Source organism: Scyliorhinus torazame, chromosome 8, assembly GCF_047496885.1.
Source record: "Scyliorhinus torazame isolate Kashiwa2021f chromosome 8, sScyTor2.1, whole genome shotgun sequence".
Lineage (NCBI taxonomy): Eukaryota > Metazoa > Chordata > Chondrichthyes > Carcharhiniformes > Scyliorhinidae > Scyliorhinus > Scyliorhinus torazame.
In genome coordinates, this window is record NC_092714.1 from 231,112,945 (window position 1) to 231,133,042 (window position 20,098).

General features: G+C 42.5%; 1 protein-coding gene across 4 annotated transcripts in view; it reads right to left on the minus strand.

The window, feature by feature from the left end:
• LOC140428442 (YTH domain-containing family protein 1-like) overlaps window positions 1-20,098 on the minus strand; it is a 49,807-nt gene that overhangs the window by 11,872 nt on the left and 17,837 nt on the right. For 3 of the 4 annotated variants that reach the window (XR_011948782.1, XR_011948784.1, XM_072514897.1), the window contains one exon: window positions 15,850-17,373. Coding sequence is in view for 1 of the 4 variants with exons in the window: in XM_072514897.1 (XP_072370998.1) it covers window positions 15,850-17,373 (1,524 nt within the window). In the remaining 3 variants the exon portion in view is untranslated. Of the gene's footprint in view, window positions 1-7,312; window positions 7,367-15,849; window positions 17,374-20,098 lie in introns of all 4 variants that reach the window. The other variant, XR_011948783.1, reaches the window with a different exon arrangement.

Consider the following 20,098-nt stretch of genomic DNA (forward strand, 5'->3'; position numbering starts at 1 on the left):
AGAATTTGCAACAAGATAGAGAAGTTGATAGCACAGATTGCAACATAAGAGTATGAAGAATTAGCTATTTCAGAAACGTGATTACAGGGTGACCAGGACTGGGTGCTCAACAATGTTCCAAAAGGACAGGCCGAAGTGAAAGGAGGTGGGGAGCATTGTTAATCAAGTTTCAAGGCAGTGGATAGTGATGTAGATTCAGTTGGGTTGAAATCATAAATAGCAGGAGAAAGACATGGGTGGGAATAGCCCATGGACCCCCAAAATGTGATCTCTCAAGAGGTTAGAGCATAAATGGGAAATATTAAGGGCATGTTTGAAGGGAACTAAAATTATAATGAGAGATTTAAATCTGCATATCATTTGAACAAACCAAACCGCAAAGGTTAGCATAGAAGAATTTGTGGAGTGCACCAGGGATTGGTTTTGAGAGAAGTATGTTGTGGAACCTACCTGTGAATGGGTTATTTTGGATTTGTTTTGTGTATTGAAGGAGGATTAAGAAGGGATCGCGTGGTTAAGGATTCCCAGGGAATTCCTACAATTCCAGATACAGTTTAAGGGTGAACGCCAAAGGTCCATAACCAATGTCTTCAATTTAAATAAGGGCAATTATAATGGTATGAGGGAGGAGTTGTCCAAGGTGAACTGGGTAAGCAAGCCAAGATACAGGTCAGTAGATGAACAGTGGCAGATATTCAACCAGCTGGTCCATAATGCTCAGCAGAAGATCATTCCAAACAAAAAGGATTCCACGAGAAAGAGGCAGAATCCATGGTTAACAAAGGAGGTCAAGGATCATGTTAAATTGAAAAGCAGGACAGACAAAGTGGCAAGGAATAGTGGTAGACCAGAGGACTGGGAAATTTTTAGGATTCAGCAGCAAAAGACAAACAGCACATGAAGGAGAAAATTAATTGAGAACAACTTGCATGCAGTAATAAAACAAACAGTAGGTGTGTCTATGGTTATATAAACAGGAAACGTGAAGCTAAGGTAAATGTGGGACCTCTTCCGAACGAGGATGGTGAATTAATAACAGCAAAGAAATGGTGGACATGCCACATACATTTTTTGCATCAGTCTTCACTGTGGAAATCATTACAAATATCCCCAAGGTGGCAGATGGGCCAATTTCAAATAACATGGTAGAACTTACAAAAATCCCAATCACAAGGATAGAGACTCAAGGGGCTAAAGGCAGAAAGGTTGCCAGGACACAATGAATTGCATGCTTGGGTTAATGGAAGTGGCTGCAGAGATAGTGGACACATTGGTTGAAATTTTTCATAACTTGCTAAATTCCAGGAGGGTACCGGAAGTTTGGAAAACAGTCAATGTGGCTCCCTTGCGCAAAAAGGGAGAAAGACAGAAGGCAGGGAACTATAGGTCAGTTAGTTTAACATCTTTTATTGGTAAGATGCTGGAGTCAATAATCAAAAAGAGGAAATAGCTAATCATTTAGGAAAGCTGAATATAATCAAACCTAATCAATATGGCTTTATGAAAGGTAAATCATATTTGATAAATTTTGCTCAAATTTTTTGAGGATGTAACAGGGAGTGTAGATAGAGGAGAATCTGTAGATGTAGTGTACTTAGATTTTCAAAAGGCATTTCACAAGGTGTCAGATAAGAGACTGGTGCATAAAGTAAAAGTCCATGGAATTGGAGGAAGTGTGTTAGCATGGATTGAAAACTGGCAGCCACATAGAAAACAGATGGAATAAATTAGTCCTTTTCAGAGTGGAAAGATGCAACTAGTGGAGTACCACAGGGATCAGTTCTTGGCTTGCAATTTTTCACTATTTACATTAATCACCTGGGGGAAGGAACAGAATTCAGGTTCCCAAATTTGATGATGACGCAAAAATAGGTGGAAGAGCGTGATATGAGGATATTGTGATTCCGCAACAGGATAGACAGATTGGGTGACTGGACGAAAACCTGGCAAATGAAGAAGTGAGGTCATGTACTTCGGTAGGAGGAATCAAAAGGCAAATGACCTAAATGGAAAGAGACTGCAGGTGAGTGAAGTACAGAGAGATCCAGGTGTTCTAGTGCATGAATCACAAAAACCTAGGAGGCAGGTCCAACAAGTGGTTAAGAAAGCAAGCGGCATTTTGGCCTTTATTCCAAAGGGGTTGGAGTTTAAAAATAGGGAGGTTTTATTGCAATTGTACAGGGCGTTGGTGAGGCTTCACCTGGAATACTGCATTCAGTTTTTGACCTTTACCTAAAAAGGATACAGCAACATTGGAGGCAGTCCAAAAAAAGATTCACCAGGGTAATTAGGGGCTTTTCACAGTAACTTCATACTTGTGACAATAAAAGATAATTATTATTATTAATTCCTGGGATGAGGGGGTTGTCCTATCAAGAGAGACTAAAAAGTCTGGGTCTGTATTTCTTGGGAGTTTAGAAGAGTGAGGGGTGACCTTATTAATAAAAATAATAATAATCGTTATTATCAAGTAGGATTGCATTAACACTGCAATGCAGTTACTGTGAAAAGCCCCACAGAGGAAGAATTCGGAATATCCAATTCACCTAACAGCACGTCTTTCGGGATTTGTGGGAGGAAGCCGGAGCACCTAGATGAAATCCACGCACACACAGGGAGAACGTGCAGACTCCACACAGACAGTGACCCAAGCCGGGAATCGAACTTGGGACCCTGGAGCTGTAAGCAACAGTGCTACCCACTGTGGTACCGTACAAGATCCTGAGGGGGTTTGACGGGGTAGATGGAGAGATGTTTTCACTAGTGGGAAAGTATTGAACAAGGGGACATTAAAAAAAAGATAAAGAGCACAAGGTGTCACGTAAGATACTGGTGCATAAATTAAAAGTCCATGGAATTGGAGGATGTGTGTTAGCATGGATTTAAAAACTGGTTGTCACATAGAAAACAGAGTTGGAATAAATGAGTCCTTTTCAGAGTGGAAAGATGAGGCCGGCATAGAGCAGCAATGATCGTATTGAATGGCTAGGCAGGCTTCAAGGGCCTGGTGGCCTACTCCTGCTTCTATTTCTTGTGGTCCCGTAAGAAATCTTTTCTCTGAAGGTCATGAGTCTTTGGAACTCTTCCTCAAAAGGGAATATTTTAATATTTAAGGAGAGGTGCATAGGTTCTTGATTAATAAGGAAGTGAAAGGCTATCAGGGGTAGGCTAGAATGCTGGGTTGAGCTTACAATCAAATCAGCCATTACCTAATTGAATGGCAGAACAGGTTTGAGGGGCCAAGTGCTCTACATCTGTTCCTAATTCTTATGTACCTAATTTCACTTTTTTTTTTACCTCCTTTAAAATTACTATGCTCTACCACCCCTCCCCCCCCACTTTTCACCAGCCTACTCTTCCACCTTTCCTCAAGACTCTGCAACGAGCATCAACTCATCTTTACTGACTTCAATCTCCATTTCAACTTTTCTTGTCCCTCAAACTTACTCTCCAAATATGTTCTTCCATCCATATTCATGGCCATTCCATTGATTTTGCCATCTCACATAGTCTATGTGTATTGCCTGAATCATGGATAAGGCGAACTCCAATAACCTCTTTGGATCCCTCGCCTTCAACATTGCCATAACCTCTTTCAACCACACTTGATTCTGCTATTATCTCCAGTACACACTTACTTTCTCCTGCCTCAATCACTCCCGAGAGCCTGGTTCTGGTTTCTAATGGGTGCAGACACGAGTGTATCTATCCACAAGTTGTAGAAGTGCAGCCATCTAATGCCAGATTGTTGGACAACATCGAGCACTTCTGAGCTTGCTTTCCTATACCAAAACCACCTGCTACTGCAGAATCTTAGAAAGCAAGGAGCTTCTTTTCTCCATTAAACCTCCTCCGTGTAGCCTTACCAGCAGCTCATAGGCTAATGGCTATCATTCAATCAGTTGTGCTTCACTCTTCCATTGCCCATGAAGCTACAATTCCCTGCCCTAGCCCCACACTTGCAGCTTTCCCTGTTTTTTCTTCTATTTCCCCATATATCCTCTCCAAGTACATAACTAGAAGCAGGAGTAGGAAATTCAGCCCCTCAATCCTGCTCTGCCATTCAATACGATCATGGCTGATCTCTTCTCGACCTGATTCCACTGTCCTGCCCGTTCTCCATAGCCCGTCAACCCATTACTAATTAAATATGTGTCTACCGACTCAAATTTAATCAATGTTTCAGCATCCACTGCACTCAAGATAGCGAACTCCAGATTCATAACAGTTTGAGAAGTAATTTCTCATCTTTGTTTTAAATCTACCCATTATTCTAAAACTATGACCTCTCGTTCTAGATTTCTACCGCTCAATCTCCTCTATCATCTTATCTACCTCAATTAAATCTCCTCTCATTCATCTAAATTCCAGCAAGTTAGGCCTAAACTGTTCAATCTTTCTTCAGACAAATCCCTCATTTCTGGAATCAATCTAATGAACCAGCTCTGAACTGCCTCCAATGCAACTACATAATTCAAGGGAAACAAAACTGTACACTATACTCCAGGTGTGGGCTCATCAATGCCTTGTACAATTGGAGCAGCACGTCCCTACTTTTATACTCTATTCCTTTAGCTACAAATGCCAAAATTCCATTTGCTTTCCTTATTACCTGCATACTAGTTTTCTGCGATTCATGCACAAGGACACCCAGATCCCTCTGCACCAAAGCACACTGAAAATTCTCCCCAATTAGATAACAAGTTGCCTTCCTATTTTTCTGACCAAAATGGCTAACCTCTCATTTATCCACATTAAACTCCATCTGCCAAATTCTGGCCCGCTCATGTAACCTATCCATTTCCATTTGGAGATTCCTATTCCTTTGTTGCATCTTACTATCCCATCAATTTTTGCACCATCTGCAAATTTGGCTATAGTACCTGCTATCCCTGCATCCAAGTAATTAAAATATATTGTAAATATTTGGGCCCGGAGGACTGAACCCTCTAGTGGCAACCCACTAGTTACATCTTGCCAACAAAACCCATTTATCCAGACTCACTGCTTTCTTCGGTTAGCCAGTCTTCTATCCAAGCTAATAAATTACCCCTAACCCCATGTGATCTTACCTTGTGTATTAACCTGTTGTGCAGCATCTTATCAAATGCCTTCTCGAAGTCCAGATATACTATATCTAGGAGGGTCCCCATTATCCACTTTGCTTGTTAAATCTTCGAAGAACACTAGCAAATTAGTCAAACAGGATTTATTCTTCATAAAACTATGCTGACTCGAATGGATGATATTACTTCCTTAATAATGGATTCTAACAATTTCCCAATGATAGGTGTTAAACTAACTGGTCTATAGTTTCTTACTTTCTGTTTCTTTCCCTTTTTAAGTAAGGGAGTTATGTTAGCATTCTTCCAATCCACTTGAACTTTTCCTGCATCCAGGGAATTGAAATATTATATCCGATGGATTCACTATTTCTGCTGCCACTTCCTTTAAGACCCTAGGATGCAGGCCACCGGGCCCTGGGGACCCGTCTTTCCCGAGATGGTTTATTGTGTAAATAGCTCCATTTTCAACATCTTTACAAATAAACCCACCACTGTACTTGGCATAGAAACTTGCTGTCCCATTTCCAACTTTCTAATTGTCATCTCCCAAATCTGTGTCCATCTTTCCCATAAGTCTACGTTCAAATCTCTGCAAATAGGGTTTCCTCTCCTGCTACAGCACTGAAATGGACACAAAGTCACAACTACACCCTTAATTACTTGTATTGCAGTGCATTAACCTTCCTCTTTCTCAACTACTCTGCGTCTTTTGACAGGGTTGAATAAGGCTACCATCTCCTGCAACCCAACCTCTCCATTATCCTCAATGAGACTGCCTTCACATGTTCCATTCTTCCTCATCGTTGCCAGTTTCTGAAGCAATAGCCTCTTTTCCCACCATCACAAAACTTCTGGTGGAGTCCAGATATTATCTATCCATGGTCCCTCCCTTTTTTGCACCTACGCACTTCCCTTGATATCATCCACAAACATTGCATTAGATTCATGGGGTAACAATACCAAGCTCTCCACCACCTCTCAACTTCTCCAATGCATACGCGTGCGGTTAAGACTGCTTATCCAATATCCAAACACAGATGAACCATAATATTCTCAGGTTAAACATTGCAAAGATGAAAGCCATAGTTTTCAGCGCCTATCAAGCTCCTTGCCCTCACCACTGACTTGTGCAACTAACTCGGGTGCAAAGATGAAAGCCATAGTTTTCAGCTCCTGTCAAGCTCCTTGCCCTCAGCACTGACTTGTGCAACCAACTCTGGTGAACCAGACAGTTTACGATCCACTCCACCCCAGTTTCCAACACCCAAAGTTTCTCCATCAGAAAGATGTCCACATCTTTAATATTGTACACCTCCTTCCCTCCCTCGATATATTGTCAGTCTAAGCCTTCATATGCATCTGCAAGTCATCCCCAGACTCGACTATTCCAAAGCTGTTTTAGTTGGCCTCCCATTCTCCATAAGCTTCAGCTTCTCCAAAATTCTGTAGTAAGTATCTGAGCCAAGATCATAGCCTGCTCAATCATTTTCCCTGTGCTGCTGACCTATACTGGCTCCCAATCACAGATGAAATATCTTCAAATGTAAAATCTATTCTTTTTGTAGAATTTATTTTTAGTTCTCAACTATCACCAACCCTACAACCCTCCAAGGATTCAGTGCTTCACCTATTACTGCATTCCATCATGGGTGTGCATGCCTTTTTATTTATATCTAGGTAAAACTCTGGAATTGTCACCCAAAGTCTTAACACCTTTTACTTTGCCCTCAAGAGTTACCATAAAGATCAACCTCACTGGTCACATTTTTAGCCACCTCTCAGACTATCATCTTCTTTGGCTTAATGCCAATTTTTATCTGATCACATACATCAGTCAAAGCAGTTACATGAAGAGGTGCTATAAAATGCAAGCTATTGTTGTAAGTAGAACAAAATTTGACAGTCATAAATCAATCCGGAACAAAGAATTAAAAAGAGCATGAGGGAGATTTTCTTTTAAAATCAAAATTTACTAAAAAAAAAATGTTTATAAAAAAGAATGGAGGTTTTGCTTGTGTTTGGCAAAACACATTCAAATAATAGTGCTATGTATTAATATAATCAAAACAACTGCATGCATCAAAAATTAAGAACGTAAGAGATTTTGGATCCAGCCAGGAGTTGAGAGAAGTTGGAAAACACTGCTTATCCTAATCAGGCCAGACTGCATCTTCAGACATATCCAGGGCATCTATATTTTTGTCAGATTATGCATGGGCATTTAGTAAGCTACATATTGTTCTTACATTCTACTTTGCTGCAAGATTGGTGAATTAAGGCTGAAGGCCATGTACAATTTCCTTAAATAAAAAAAAACACAATTTGATTTAAAATAAATTTAAGCATTGACGTAATAAAACAATTATTACAGCTCATTCAAACAGAATTACCATTTGGCCGAACATATTTCCAGATTACTGAAAAACAAGAAATTTTGAATATGCATGTTTGTAGCTACGGTACCCATTTATTTTTTCCAATTAAGGGGCAAATCCACCTAACCTGCACATCTTTGGGTTATGGGGGTGAAAATCACAGAGACACGGGGAGAATATGCAAACTCCACAGACAGTGATGCGGGGCCGGGATCGAACCCTGGTCCTCAGCGCCGTAGGCAGCAGTGCTAGCCACTGATCCACCGTGCTGCACTTAAGACTTTGGGTGACAATGTCAAGTTTAAAACTATATGGGTAGATATTAACAGCTTGGTCTATGCAAGCACAAACCAAACAAGAAACAGTGAAAGAATCTGGACTTGCACTGCTACATTTACACTCGTGCTACAGCGCAGAGTAGATTACTTCTTCACCATCTGCATTAATATTTGGTGAAGCAGATCTAAATTGCACACCTTTCTCCCAACTTGCTAGGAAGCAGTGGAAGGAAAATAAAGAGGTTTTTACAAAAAGGTGGACAATTTACCCTGCTAGAATTTTGCCCAGTCATGAAGGTGAAAATCTACCTAATTATTTCAAAACCACTTCCACAATATAAAACATGCATCTGACTGCAAGGACTTTATTATTACAATTGTCACGACAAACCAAAATTAAGACAAATATGCTCGATATCGCATTATGTAACAGAACCGAAAGTGAATTAACAGTCACTGGATGCAAAATAAGGTCCATGTCCAATATAGTATTTGATATGAAATAATCCCATCTTATTAGGAATGAGATAGTATTTAGACGGAGGTTGGCTTGTGTGCAGGGGTCATGACCCTACCTCTGGGCCAGAAGCTCCAGCTTTATGTTCCATTCCTAGATTAATGTGAAATTGTCAGTCTGTAATTCCTTCCATTAAGTTTGATGGCAGATGCTAAGAGCAGGATTGTTTCATGGTCAGCATACTGCAGATGGAAATGGCAAACCACTGCAATACTTTGCCAAGCATAATCATGCACCAACTCATGCCCACCAACACTCTTTTAAGGCATGGCACCTGAAGGAGGAGTTATAGACTCCATACAGAGCTGGGCAGATGTACATCTCAGAAATAGATGCCTTCTACTAATAATAGGGAGCGAGGATGGTGTCAAGAGTGTGTCTATCAGCAATTAAATGCTTCAAAGTTCAGAATACTCATAGACCAATCATTAAGAGACACTCAGCAAAAGGACAATAACAAATGCACACTAACACCTCCATGAACATAGGACCATAGGAAAGCAAGCAGGCCATTCATCCCTTTGAATCTGTACTGCCACTCAATTCATGGCTGGTCTAGATCTCAATTTCATTTACTCACTGTTGATCCATATCCCTCCAACCTGATATCCTGAGAGCCTAAAAATAATTGATTTCAGCCTTGAAATCAGTCGGCTTTTTGGGAGAAGAATTCGAGATTTTTACTACCTTTTGCTTGGAAAAGTGCCTTCTAATTTCATTCTTAAATGGCAGTGCTCTAATTTGAGGATTATGGCCTCTTGTTTTGGGAAACAGTTTGTCTGTACCCACCCTAAAAAAATCCCTTTATCATTTTAAACATCTTGTTCAGGTTACCCTGTGCATTCAGAGCTCAAACCTGCCATCTTGCTAGCGAAATGACAGTGTGCTGGGCTCTACTGCTACTTTAATGATTTTTCCCCCCCGAAACTGTGCAAGGGTGGAGCTAGTTACAAAAAAAAAAAAAAAAAATCCTGCGGGACACAAAGGAGTACATACAATACATAACTTCCCTTGTAATAACATTACTGCATAATTAGGATTTTACATCCACTTTGTATAGTCCTCTTAATTTCACATTTTACCAACAGGGGAGGGTAGAGATTGTATTTTTGAGCTTAGGAGGAAAAATAAGATTTTTTGATCTCTGGGTCGGGGGTGCTAAAAGAAAATCACTAAATGAGCTCAATCTAAAATAACTTGATTAAATGCATTTGGCCACGCATGCTTTTGATTTTCCAAGATCACCTGTAGCCATCAAATTGAAATAAATTAGAGCAAGAAACAGTTAAAAGATAACAGTTCTGGAATACAATAGCAATATAATATGATGATTGTATTTTTATGCATTTTCTATGATGGCTAGAAAGCAATCATCGACCTTTTAAGCAGAAGTATCGGAACACATTAAAAGTAAATTTACGACTTCCAGTGGCAGCATGTAGCAAGTTGGCATACAAAGTAGCTCCTGCCAGGGTAGTTGGTCCTTTTTGCCCGGTTCATGGGGAGTTTGGATGAACAAACTCGGCCTAGCTAACGTTTTAGTAAACCCATCAGCAAAATAATGTCGAAATTTCAAAAAAGGCTGCTGGAAAGAAAAGTTATGAGTGGGCTGTTCAACGGATTCTGGGAATCTGCGAAGCTCACCAGTAGAGAAGATTGACAAGAGTTGTCTCCAGCAGATGCAGCCGTTCGGATCATGACAGATATGCTGGCCGAGGCACTGGTTCCGGAGTTTGAGAAGCAGTTTGGGAAAATGAAAAGCAAGGGCAGGTGATGATGTAAACCCTAAAAAAACACTTGATTGAGGCGGCGCTTGGTCCGATTTGGGAGAAGGTGGAGAAAATCTTGGAGGCTATGAAAAAGCAAGGAAATGTAGTGAAGGAAACCCTTGTCAAGGCACAGTGATCTAATCGACTCACTGGAGGCTGAGATCTCATTGCTGGGGGAAGAGAAAAACAAGATCCTGAAGGTGATAGTGAATGACCCGGAGAACAGGTCAAGGCGAGAAACCCCAGAATTGTGGAGTTGCCAGAGGGGATGAAGGTCCGAATCCCACTTGAGTATTTTTCTCAGATGTTCGGGGCAAACTGGTGGGGGGGCAGGGTAAAGAAGAGGGGTGAGATGGTCAGATGTCCCCTCCAGGGCCCACTGAACTCTCCGACAGAAGCCTTGGGTGAACAAACCACCATGGGCAGTGGTAGTTAAGATTCCACAGTTTGCAAGAGAAGGAGAAGGTCCTGAAGTGGGCCAAAGAAAATTGGGACTCGAGATGGGAGGGGAGCAGTATTTGGATTCATCAGGACATCGGAGCAGAGCCTTCAAAGAGGCAGGTGGCATTTAATAGGACAAAGTGGTGTTGTACCAGAGTGGAGTGAAGTGCGGGATGGTATACCCAGCGAGGCTTCGGGTCACATTTGAGCTAAAAGACTATTATTTCAACACGTCTGAGGTGGTGGAAGCCTCCGTTAAAAGAACACAGTCTTGGACTCAGTTAAACGGGCTCGGAGGGAACTGTTATGGTTGTTGATGGGATGGGTTTGTTTGAGATTGTGTACTGTATGTATTTGATGTGATTCGGGGTTTGGGTATGTTATATGGAGTGGGGGGACCAATATGGGTAGGGAGTAATAGTTAAGTTAATAGCAATGGAAATGCATGGTCCCTAGTGAGAATTTGAACATTGCAGAGGTGTTGGATTTTGTTTTTTATATGTGTAACAGGGACGGGTGTGGGAGCTTCTATTCTTTTTGTTCCTTACTATGTATGGGGCAACCTCACTAGCAGCAAGGTTTTAGTCAATGAACGAGGGGGTGGTGGTGGTAGGAGCTGCGGTCTGCGGGGGAGGGGGGAAAAAGAGAAGAGAGCATTGTTCTTTGAAAGGTTGTCAGCAGGTTCGGGGGGACGGAGAACAGAGAAAAACAGAAGTGGTTGGAGAGAGGGGGATGGGTACTTCTCTCACAATGACTATGACTGTTTCTTTGTCTCACCTTTTGGATGGGGTCAGCAGCCACCTTGGGCGGGTTTGGGTCTAGGTATTTGGTGTGGGTGCAGGATAATCCTTTGTGGTGTGAATGGCTGACTCTGGATTGCGGGGGGGGGGGGGGGGGGGGGGGAATGGCGAGACCCCCCACCCGATCAGGTTGGTCACAAGGAACGTGCCGGGTTGGGGGTCCCACTGTAGAATCAAAGTGTTTTCTCTCACCTGAAGAATTTAAAGTCCGATGTGGTGCTTCTGCAGGAAAGTGACTTGCGGATGCGGACCAGACCTGACTCTGGAGGGGTGGCTGAGCCAGCTATTTCAGTCGGGCTTTGATAGTAAGGCCAGGGGCTGGCAATTTTAATCAACAAGCAGATGTGCTTTTTAGGGGATAAGGTTGAAACAGATTTGGGTGGCAGGTATGTGATTGCTACTGGGGGATTAGCGGTTAAGTTGGTAGTGTTGTTGAATGTGTATGCCCCAGATTAGGATGATGATGGCATTTATAAGCAAGCTGTTGGCCTCCATACCAGACTTGGGACACACATCAGCTGATCTAAAGGGGAGACATGAATGGTGTGGTTGGAGCCGAAGTTACACCGCTCTAGGTTGAAGTCAGCTGCCCCTACGGGGGTAGCGAATGCACTGTTAGCTAGCAGATATAGGGTTTAGTGGACGCATTTCTAAGGCTATAGATGAGTATGTAAGGTTTAATGGGAACAGGTCTGTGTCTCCTTCCATGCTGTGAGATCTTGAAAGCGGTTATCAATCATACAAGGCACACATGGATAGAACATAGAACATACAGTGCAGAAAGAGGCCATTCGGACCATCGAGTCTGCACCAACTCACTTAAGCCCTCACTTCCATCCTATCCCCGTAACCCAATAACCCCTCCTAACCTGCTTTTGGACACTAGGGGCAATTTAGCATGGCTAATCCACTTAACCTGCACGTCTTTGGACTGTGGGAGGAAACCGGAGAACCCAGAGGAAACCCACGCAGTCACGTGCAGACCCCGCACAGACAGTGACCCAGTGGGGAATCGAACCTGGGACCCTGGCGCTGTGAAGCCACTGTGCTACCGTGATAGGGAGGAAAGAGAATAGCCAGAAGCTAGTAGACAATATTCTGGAGATGGGCCGCAGATATTCAAGTGACCCTACCCTGGAGCTCCTGGCAAACAGCAAGAAACTGCAGAAGCAGTTCGATTTGTTTTCTAGGAGTAAGGCGGTGGCGCCCATGGCAGCGTTTGAGGGGGGTCATTTATGAATATGGGTGGAAGGCCAGCTGTCTCCTGGCTCACCAACTGAGATGGCAGGCAGCCTCCCAGGAGATCATTCAGGTCAGGGCAGCAAGCTGGTGTCCGCCCAGGATAGAGTAAACGGCACACTTGAGGCTTTCTAGAAGAAATTTTACAGGTCGAAGCTACTAGAGGGGAGTCGGAGATTTCAGCATATTTGGACGGTCTGGAATTTCCGGGTAGGGGGGGGGAGGAGGAGCGTGAAGAGTTGGAGACACTGTTAGGTCCCAAGGAGGTCCCAGCAACTATAGGACGGATGCAAACAGGCAAGGCCGCAGGACTGGATGGATTTTCGTTGGGAGTTTTACAAGAAGCTTGACGGTCAGTTGGTTCCCGTTGCTGGTGGACATGTTTCAGGACTCTTTGACCCGGGGCTCCCTCCCAGTGACACTGGTGCAGGCATAGATTTTAAAAAAGGTTAGGATCCTGTGGAATGTGGGTCGTACTGTCCTATCTCACTGTTAATGTAGATGGCAAGGTATTGGCCAAGGTGCTAGCAATGAGGTTAACAATTTGTCTTCCCGGGGTGATAGGTGAAGATCAGACAGGATTTAAAAAGGGGGGGGGGGGGGGGAAAGAGAGAGAAAAGAGAGCATAGGGTCTCCCTACACGCCAATAGCCTGCTGTTTATGGGACGGACCCAGTCCCCACGATGGGGGATATTATGGAGCTCCTGAAGACTTTTGCCTCTTTCGAGATAAAAGTTGAATCTGGGGAAGAATGATTATTTTCCAGTGAACCCCATGGGGAAGGGAGTTAACCCAGGTGGTTACCCTTTCGAACTGTCAGATCAAGCTTCAAGTGTCCGAGTTGTCTTGCACTGGGTATAGCTCCATAAATTGAATTATACCAGTGTGGTGAGCAAGGTCAAATCAGGCCTGCAAAGGTGGTATAACCTGCCTTTATCCTTGGTGGGCAGGGCCCAGTCTACCAAAATAAATATTCTGCCAATGTCTTCCTGCTTTCCTCCCCAAATCGTGTTTGGGGGGGGGGGGGTAAACAGGTTGATAACATATTTTATTTTGGCGGGAAAGATGCCAAGAATTCATAGAACAGATTTACAGAGGGACATACAGTCTGGGGTCCTTGCCCTGCCTAATTTGCTATTTTATTACTGGACAGCCAACATAGAAAAGGTGCTGGGGTGACGCAGTGACCCAGAGTCCGTTTGGGTACAGGTAGAGGCGAGGTCATGTAAGAGGGGGTTGGGTGCATTGGTGACAGCTTTGCTTCCATTTTCACCAACAAAATATTCTGTGACTCTGGTGGTCATGCCACTTAAGGATATTGAGGTGGTTCACACAGCATTTTAGGTTTGGGATTTTGTTGAAATTGGCCCCTATTTGTTACAATCACAAGTTTGAGCTGACGGGGCTGGATGCCATGTTTGGTGTGTGTGGAAGGAAGGGAGAGAATAAGACACTTATTTTTGGAGTGACGATTTGCCAGCTTACAGGAACTAACGGTGAAATACGGGCTCTCGGGGGCGAATTATTTAGATATTTCCAGATCCAGAATTTAGTACAGAAGACTTTCCCAATGGTGCCCACAAAATCTCTAATGGAAAGGACTCTTTTGCGGGGTTGGAGGACGGGAACACGTCGGGAATCTATGGACGCATCCTACAGAAGCAGTAAAATCAGTTGGAGTGAAAAGCAGTAAGCTCAGTTGATGGAGTGAAAAGTGAAGTGGGGGCGGGGGGTTGTGGGAGCTGGGGCCTGTAGTAGATGATGAGGTGCAGAGTGAGGTCCTTCGTAGGGCGCACTCCACATCCTCATGCGAGAGACTGGATTTGATCCAGCTTTCAGCCACCCCGAACAGGAGCCGGAATGTGGCGACTAGGGGCTTTTCACAGTAACTTCATTTGAAGCCTACTTGTGACAATAAGCGATTTTCATTTCATAAGGGCGTGCCAAATCAAGGAGTGGATGAGCACTTTTTTCCTGGAGATGGGACAGCACAGTGGTTAGCACTACTGCCTCACAGCGCCATGGACCCAGGTTCAATATTGACCTTGGGGACTGTCTGCGGAGTTTGCATGTGTTTCCTCCCACAGTCCAAAGATATGCAGGTGAGGTGAATTGGCCATGGTCGATTGCCCCTTAAGTGTCTAAATGTTAGGTTGGGTTATGGGGATGGGGAGTGGACCTAGGCAGGGTGCTCTTTCAAAGGATTGGTGCAGACTTGATGGGCCAAATGGCCCCCTTCTGCACTGTGCGAATTCTACGATAGGTGTGAGTGGTGTTCCAGGGGCTCGGCCAACCACACAAACATGTTCACATGTCCCAAGCTAATGTGTTTTGGGGTCTCCTTCTTTAGCACCATGTCCGTGGTTCTCAATATCAAACTGCAGCCCTGCCCTTTGAAGGCTACATTTGAGGTGTTGGACACACCGTTGCTACAGACAGGGGAGGAGGTGGATGTCCTAGCCTTCGCCTCGTTGATTGCCCGGAGGTGGGTCCTGCTGAAGTGGAGGTCTCCAAACCCACCAAATTCCCTGGCATGGTTAGGGCATCTATTGGAAGTTTTTGCACCAAGAAAAGAGATTGTGAGATCAGTTGAGGAGTTCTACTGAAGGTGGCTGCCTTTTTAAAAAAAAAACTAATCACCATCAGTTGCTTTGGAGGGGGGGGGGGGGGGGAGAAATTGTGTTCTCATTCATATTTTTCCTGTTGGGATGTTTCAGGGGTCTTATAAAAATTTGCGTGTTTTGTAAGATGTTGTAAAATTGAAAAACCTTTAACACAATTTTTTTTTAAAAAGTACATTTTACTTCACAAAACTTTTCAAGCTCAGTTTTAATGGAGTGCCATAAATTCCACACAACCCTCAATTAAAATTAGTACATGGTTCTTTATACTGGATGCATAAGTTGTGGGAACTATCATGTGAAACATGATATGCAAATTGTCACGTTAAAAAGCGGTTTTGAATTGAATGCAACTAGGTTTGAACAATTAGTGCCATGCTTTGTACCTAAACATCAAAACAAATTAGCAACATATTTTTGCAATCCTAAACACTAAAAAGGTACAAATTGTGCGCGCGCGAGGGGGGGGTACACTTTCAAATTGTAACTTCAAAGGATCAATTCAAATTTTCGTTTTGCAAAAATGATAATGACACTGTGCGTGTCATTGCAGTTATAATTACACCTAAAACTCACTTCAGTTTAATTTTTACAGATGACTTTCACTGCAGGTGTTTTCTCCTCTGTAGCTAGTGATTGAATTGGTCAGTGATATGTAATCAAAATATAAATTTTACAACAAAATGTCACCTAGTTGGCTGGTTACTAGATCATAAATGTACAAATGATCAAACAGGACTTACCTTACGTACAACTTCCTCTTCTTCCTGACGCTTTTCATAATGTGAAAAGTCATCAAAAATTGAGGTGGTATGCTTGTAAGTAGCAATAATTTTGAGCACTTGCTTGGCTTTCTCTAAAGGAACCTCCTGCGTGTCCCGAGAGTTAGTGACTGGTTTATTATCATTGTTTTCCAAACGGATGTGCCTCAGCTGGTTATTAGGCACGTCCTTTACAAAGATCCACTTTACATCAAATTTTCCTTTCCACTTGTCCTGTGACCAAACCCCAGCACATGTACCATAGTCCACTGCTGATTTCATTTCTGCCACTCCACAGAAGTGTCCACTGCCATTCACACTGAATAGTAAGTAAACGGGAGCCTTTCCAGCCATCGAGCGATAAGCACTGTCCAAGCGTTTGTTGCCATGTTCAGTACTGCACCAAATGGAGTACTTGATAGAGCGATGGATATCATCCTCTGAGTAGCTCTTGATAATAAACACTCGGCCATTTTTAAGATTCCAGTCAAAGTCTTTTGGGTTGTAGCAGTACGCAGCCTTCAATTTTTCAAGGACGGGATGAGTCTCATTACTTGGTAGAGAGCTAACCGGTAGATTACCTACAGAGTTGTTTTCATTACCAGTTCCAGTATTTTGACCAAAGGTTGCCCCTCTATTGCGAGGGGCTATCCAACGGTTCTGTGGAGGTTGTTGAGGATTCTGATAAGGTTGTTGTGGAAGTTGCAACTGCTGAGCTGGAGGGGGCTGAGTCAACTGCTGCTGAGGAACTGCCTGAGTATTAGGGGCCTGATGGGGTGGAGGAGCTTTTGGTACAGGTCCTTTATTGTCCCATGTACCAATGTCCATATTGTGTTTTATAGGAGGTGGGGGCAATGTGGAACCTCCTACTGCTGCTCCAGTCTTTGGTTTTAATTTTGGTTGAGGCTTGGCTGGTTTACTTGCTATGGCAGCCCATGATGTTGGCTTTGGAGCAGATAAACCAGCTGTTGAGCCATTTCCAGGTGTTGTATTGGTCATACACTGACTGTTTACCACAGAACCTACAGTCTTTACACCTGATGTCACTGCTCCAATCTTTAGTCCAACCATCCCCTGTTCAATACTATTCATGCCTGGTGCCTTATTCAAGGTATCATTGGGAAACCCCGCCTGTCCATCTACTATTGTTCCTCCCAAAGAACTAGGTGGGTAACTATAGCTGCTGCCATATGCTGAGCTTGGTGTTTGTTGTCCCTGAGATCCACCAGTTCCCCATGCTGAAAACCCTGGATTTTCAGGAAAAAAGTTGAATCTATGTTGATTTAAATATGGGGTGCTCCCTAGTCCCCCAGGCTGACCAAATACAGCATCATGCATGAAATGATGGTCTCCATTACTCAGCTGTCCATAGGTTGTTAAATATGGAATGGGAGGATCACCGCCAGTGGACCATGGTGCTGCTTCACTAAGAGAATAGGAAAATCCAATGGAAGGAGCATAATAGCTCGACAAATATGGATCAGTCATTGAAGGATAGTTGTTGCTCTGTTGATTGAAAAAGAAAAAAAAAATTATTTAGAGCCATAATAGTTATTCATGAAGTTATGCATTCCTCACCTCCCTGCTCCCACCCCTCCTTTCCCAACCTCAATGAGAATCCAGCTCAGAGGATTTGTCCAGTCAGGACAAAGATTAATACAGTATATTAGACTTCACAATAAAGTCACACCCAAATCTCCACCAGCCCACCATTTTTGAATTGTGGAAACAAATTGCATACAAGACCAACTAACAAGGTATGCGGAATTAGAAAAAAAAAAAAAAATTGCATTTCACAAGTTTCCTTAAAGATACTTTGTATAAAAATATACAATATATCTACTTTAAAATAATATGTTACACAACAAGGACATTTCAGCAATATTAATATCTTTCTAATAAAATCTTTATATCCTAAAATCAAAATAGAAAATTAACCACATCTATTTTAAATGGCATTAGTGTTCGTGATGGAACACTAGAAGGCCATTCAGAAGTTTGAATGTAGGTACATCAGGTTCAGGAGCCACTGGGGCAACATGCCAAACAAATAACTTATTTAATGACAATTCAATTAACTTAACAAGCAGCCAGACAGACATATGAATTGTTTTCAGCCAGACCAATGTTTTCCTGTTAATCTTACCATAATAATTTGAGAAATGTTAGAATGTCACAACATGATTGCAGTCTTCCCTGCAGTGTTGAATGTGGTAACACAGCCAAACACAAGATAAACAGACAGAATGCATTAGCTTTATAAATTTTAAGGTATGTAAATAGAAAATTGCACAAACCTGGGAAATGGCAAAAGCAAAACTGCAGTCTTTACTTCCTGTTCTGATGCTTTAAATATTAGCTCTAACTGTTCCTGTGTTCAGTAGACATGCTTACATGATAGAAAAATTGAGCTGTAGCACAACTATAAATCGATTCTAACATTTACAGAGTCGTAAAGAAAATTCACATTATATTTCCTCCCAGAAACCACAATCTACAATGTCTACCGTTTTTCATGGCAGCAACATCAGTTTACAAATTGGCCAGAATTCAAAGGCAATATAGGTTTTAAAGAAACGGAATAATAAGATTTAACGTGTTAGAAACAGGAATAGGCCATTCAGCTCCGTCGAGCCTGCTCCGCCATTCATTAGGATCATGGATGATCGGACACGTCACTGCCTTTTATCCACACTATCCTCATAACCCTCTACGCTCTTGTTAATCAGAAATCTATCAATCTCTAAGTTAAACATACTCAATGATTGAGCTTCCACAGCCCTCTGGGGTAGAGAATTCCTAAGATTCACAACCTTCTGTGCAGAATAATTTTTCCACATCTGTCCTAAGAGCCTTCCCCATTATTTTGAAATTATGGCCCCTGGTTCCAGACTCCCCACCCAAGGGAAACATCTCATCTGCAGCTCCCCAGTCTATTCATTTCAGTAGTTTGTGCATTTCGATGAGATCACCTCTCATTCTTCAAAACTCTAAGAGAATACAGGCCCAGTTTGCCCAATTTCTCTGCACATCTGTTTCTTCAACCAAAAAATGCCTCACATTTTTCCACATTATATTTCATCTGCCATGTTCTCGCCCACTCAGAGTCTGCCCAAATACACCTGTAGCCGTTTTATATCTTCCTCACAACACACGTTCCCGCAAACTTGGAAACATTACATTTGGTCCCCACAACCAAATCATTGATAGATCCCTGGTATATTCAATAGGTTTGATATTAAAATGTGAAACAACAACTTTTCATTTTAAAAGTAGTATCTTAAGTCAATAGAAATCCATTAAAAGATTAAATTTCATACAATTTAAGGGTTTTAACTCAACAATTAACAAGTCAAACTGGCATCAAAACCTCCACCAGTCTTGGGTTGAAGACCAATATTTGCAATGGCTCTTTAATATAGCAGGCATTGTTTTGAAACCAGGACTTTAGAGTGATGCAAATAGAGAGCATAAAGTTCTACTAACTTCCACAATGTTCTTTGATCTTGTAAAGCATATTCAAGAGCTCTCTGCCCACTGGCATTCAAATGCAGTTACATTACTAATGCCAATAAAGTGGCAACAAGTTAGTTATTTAAAAAGTTTTAAATTGTCACTGTCCGTGTGGAGTTTGCACATTCTCCCCGTGTTTGCGTGGGTTTCACCCCCACAACCCAAAGATGTGCAGGGCAGGTGGATTGGCCAGGCTAAATTGCCCCTTAATTGGAAAAAATTAATTGGGTACCCTAAATTTTTTATTTTTTTTTAAAGTTTAAAATTAAGAAATTGGGAAGCTTGAGAACTTTTAAAGTTCCCTTGCACAGGTTATAGTCAATCAGAGGTTGGTGCAAGTTAGCTTTATATCACTTACGAAAAGTCAGTGACAAAATTGTCAACTTTTCCTCCCACTTCCACTGCAGAATTTGCATTGACATGATGCAAAACCTACATTGTCTCATTGCTGAAGAGGTCTTAAAATGAAAATTGTGAGGTGTGGGCATTGCTGGCAAAGTCAGCTTTCATTGTCCATTCCTAACTGCCCCGGAGTGGTAGTAGTGGAAAATTACCTTGAACTGTTGCGGTCTGTCCATGAAGGCATGCCCACAATGACATGAGATAGAGAATTCACCTGAGGAAGGAGCAGCGCTCCGAAAGCTAGTGACATCGAAACAAACCTGTTGGACTTTAACCTGGTGTTGTAAGACTTCTTACTGTGCTCATCCCAGTCCAA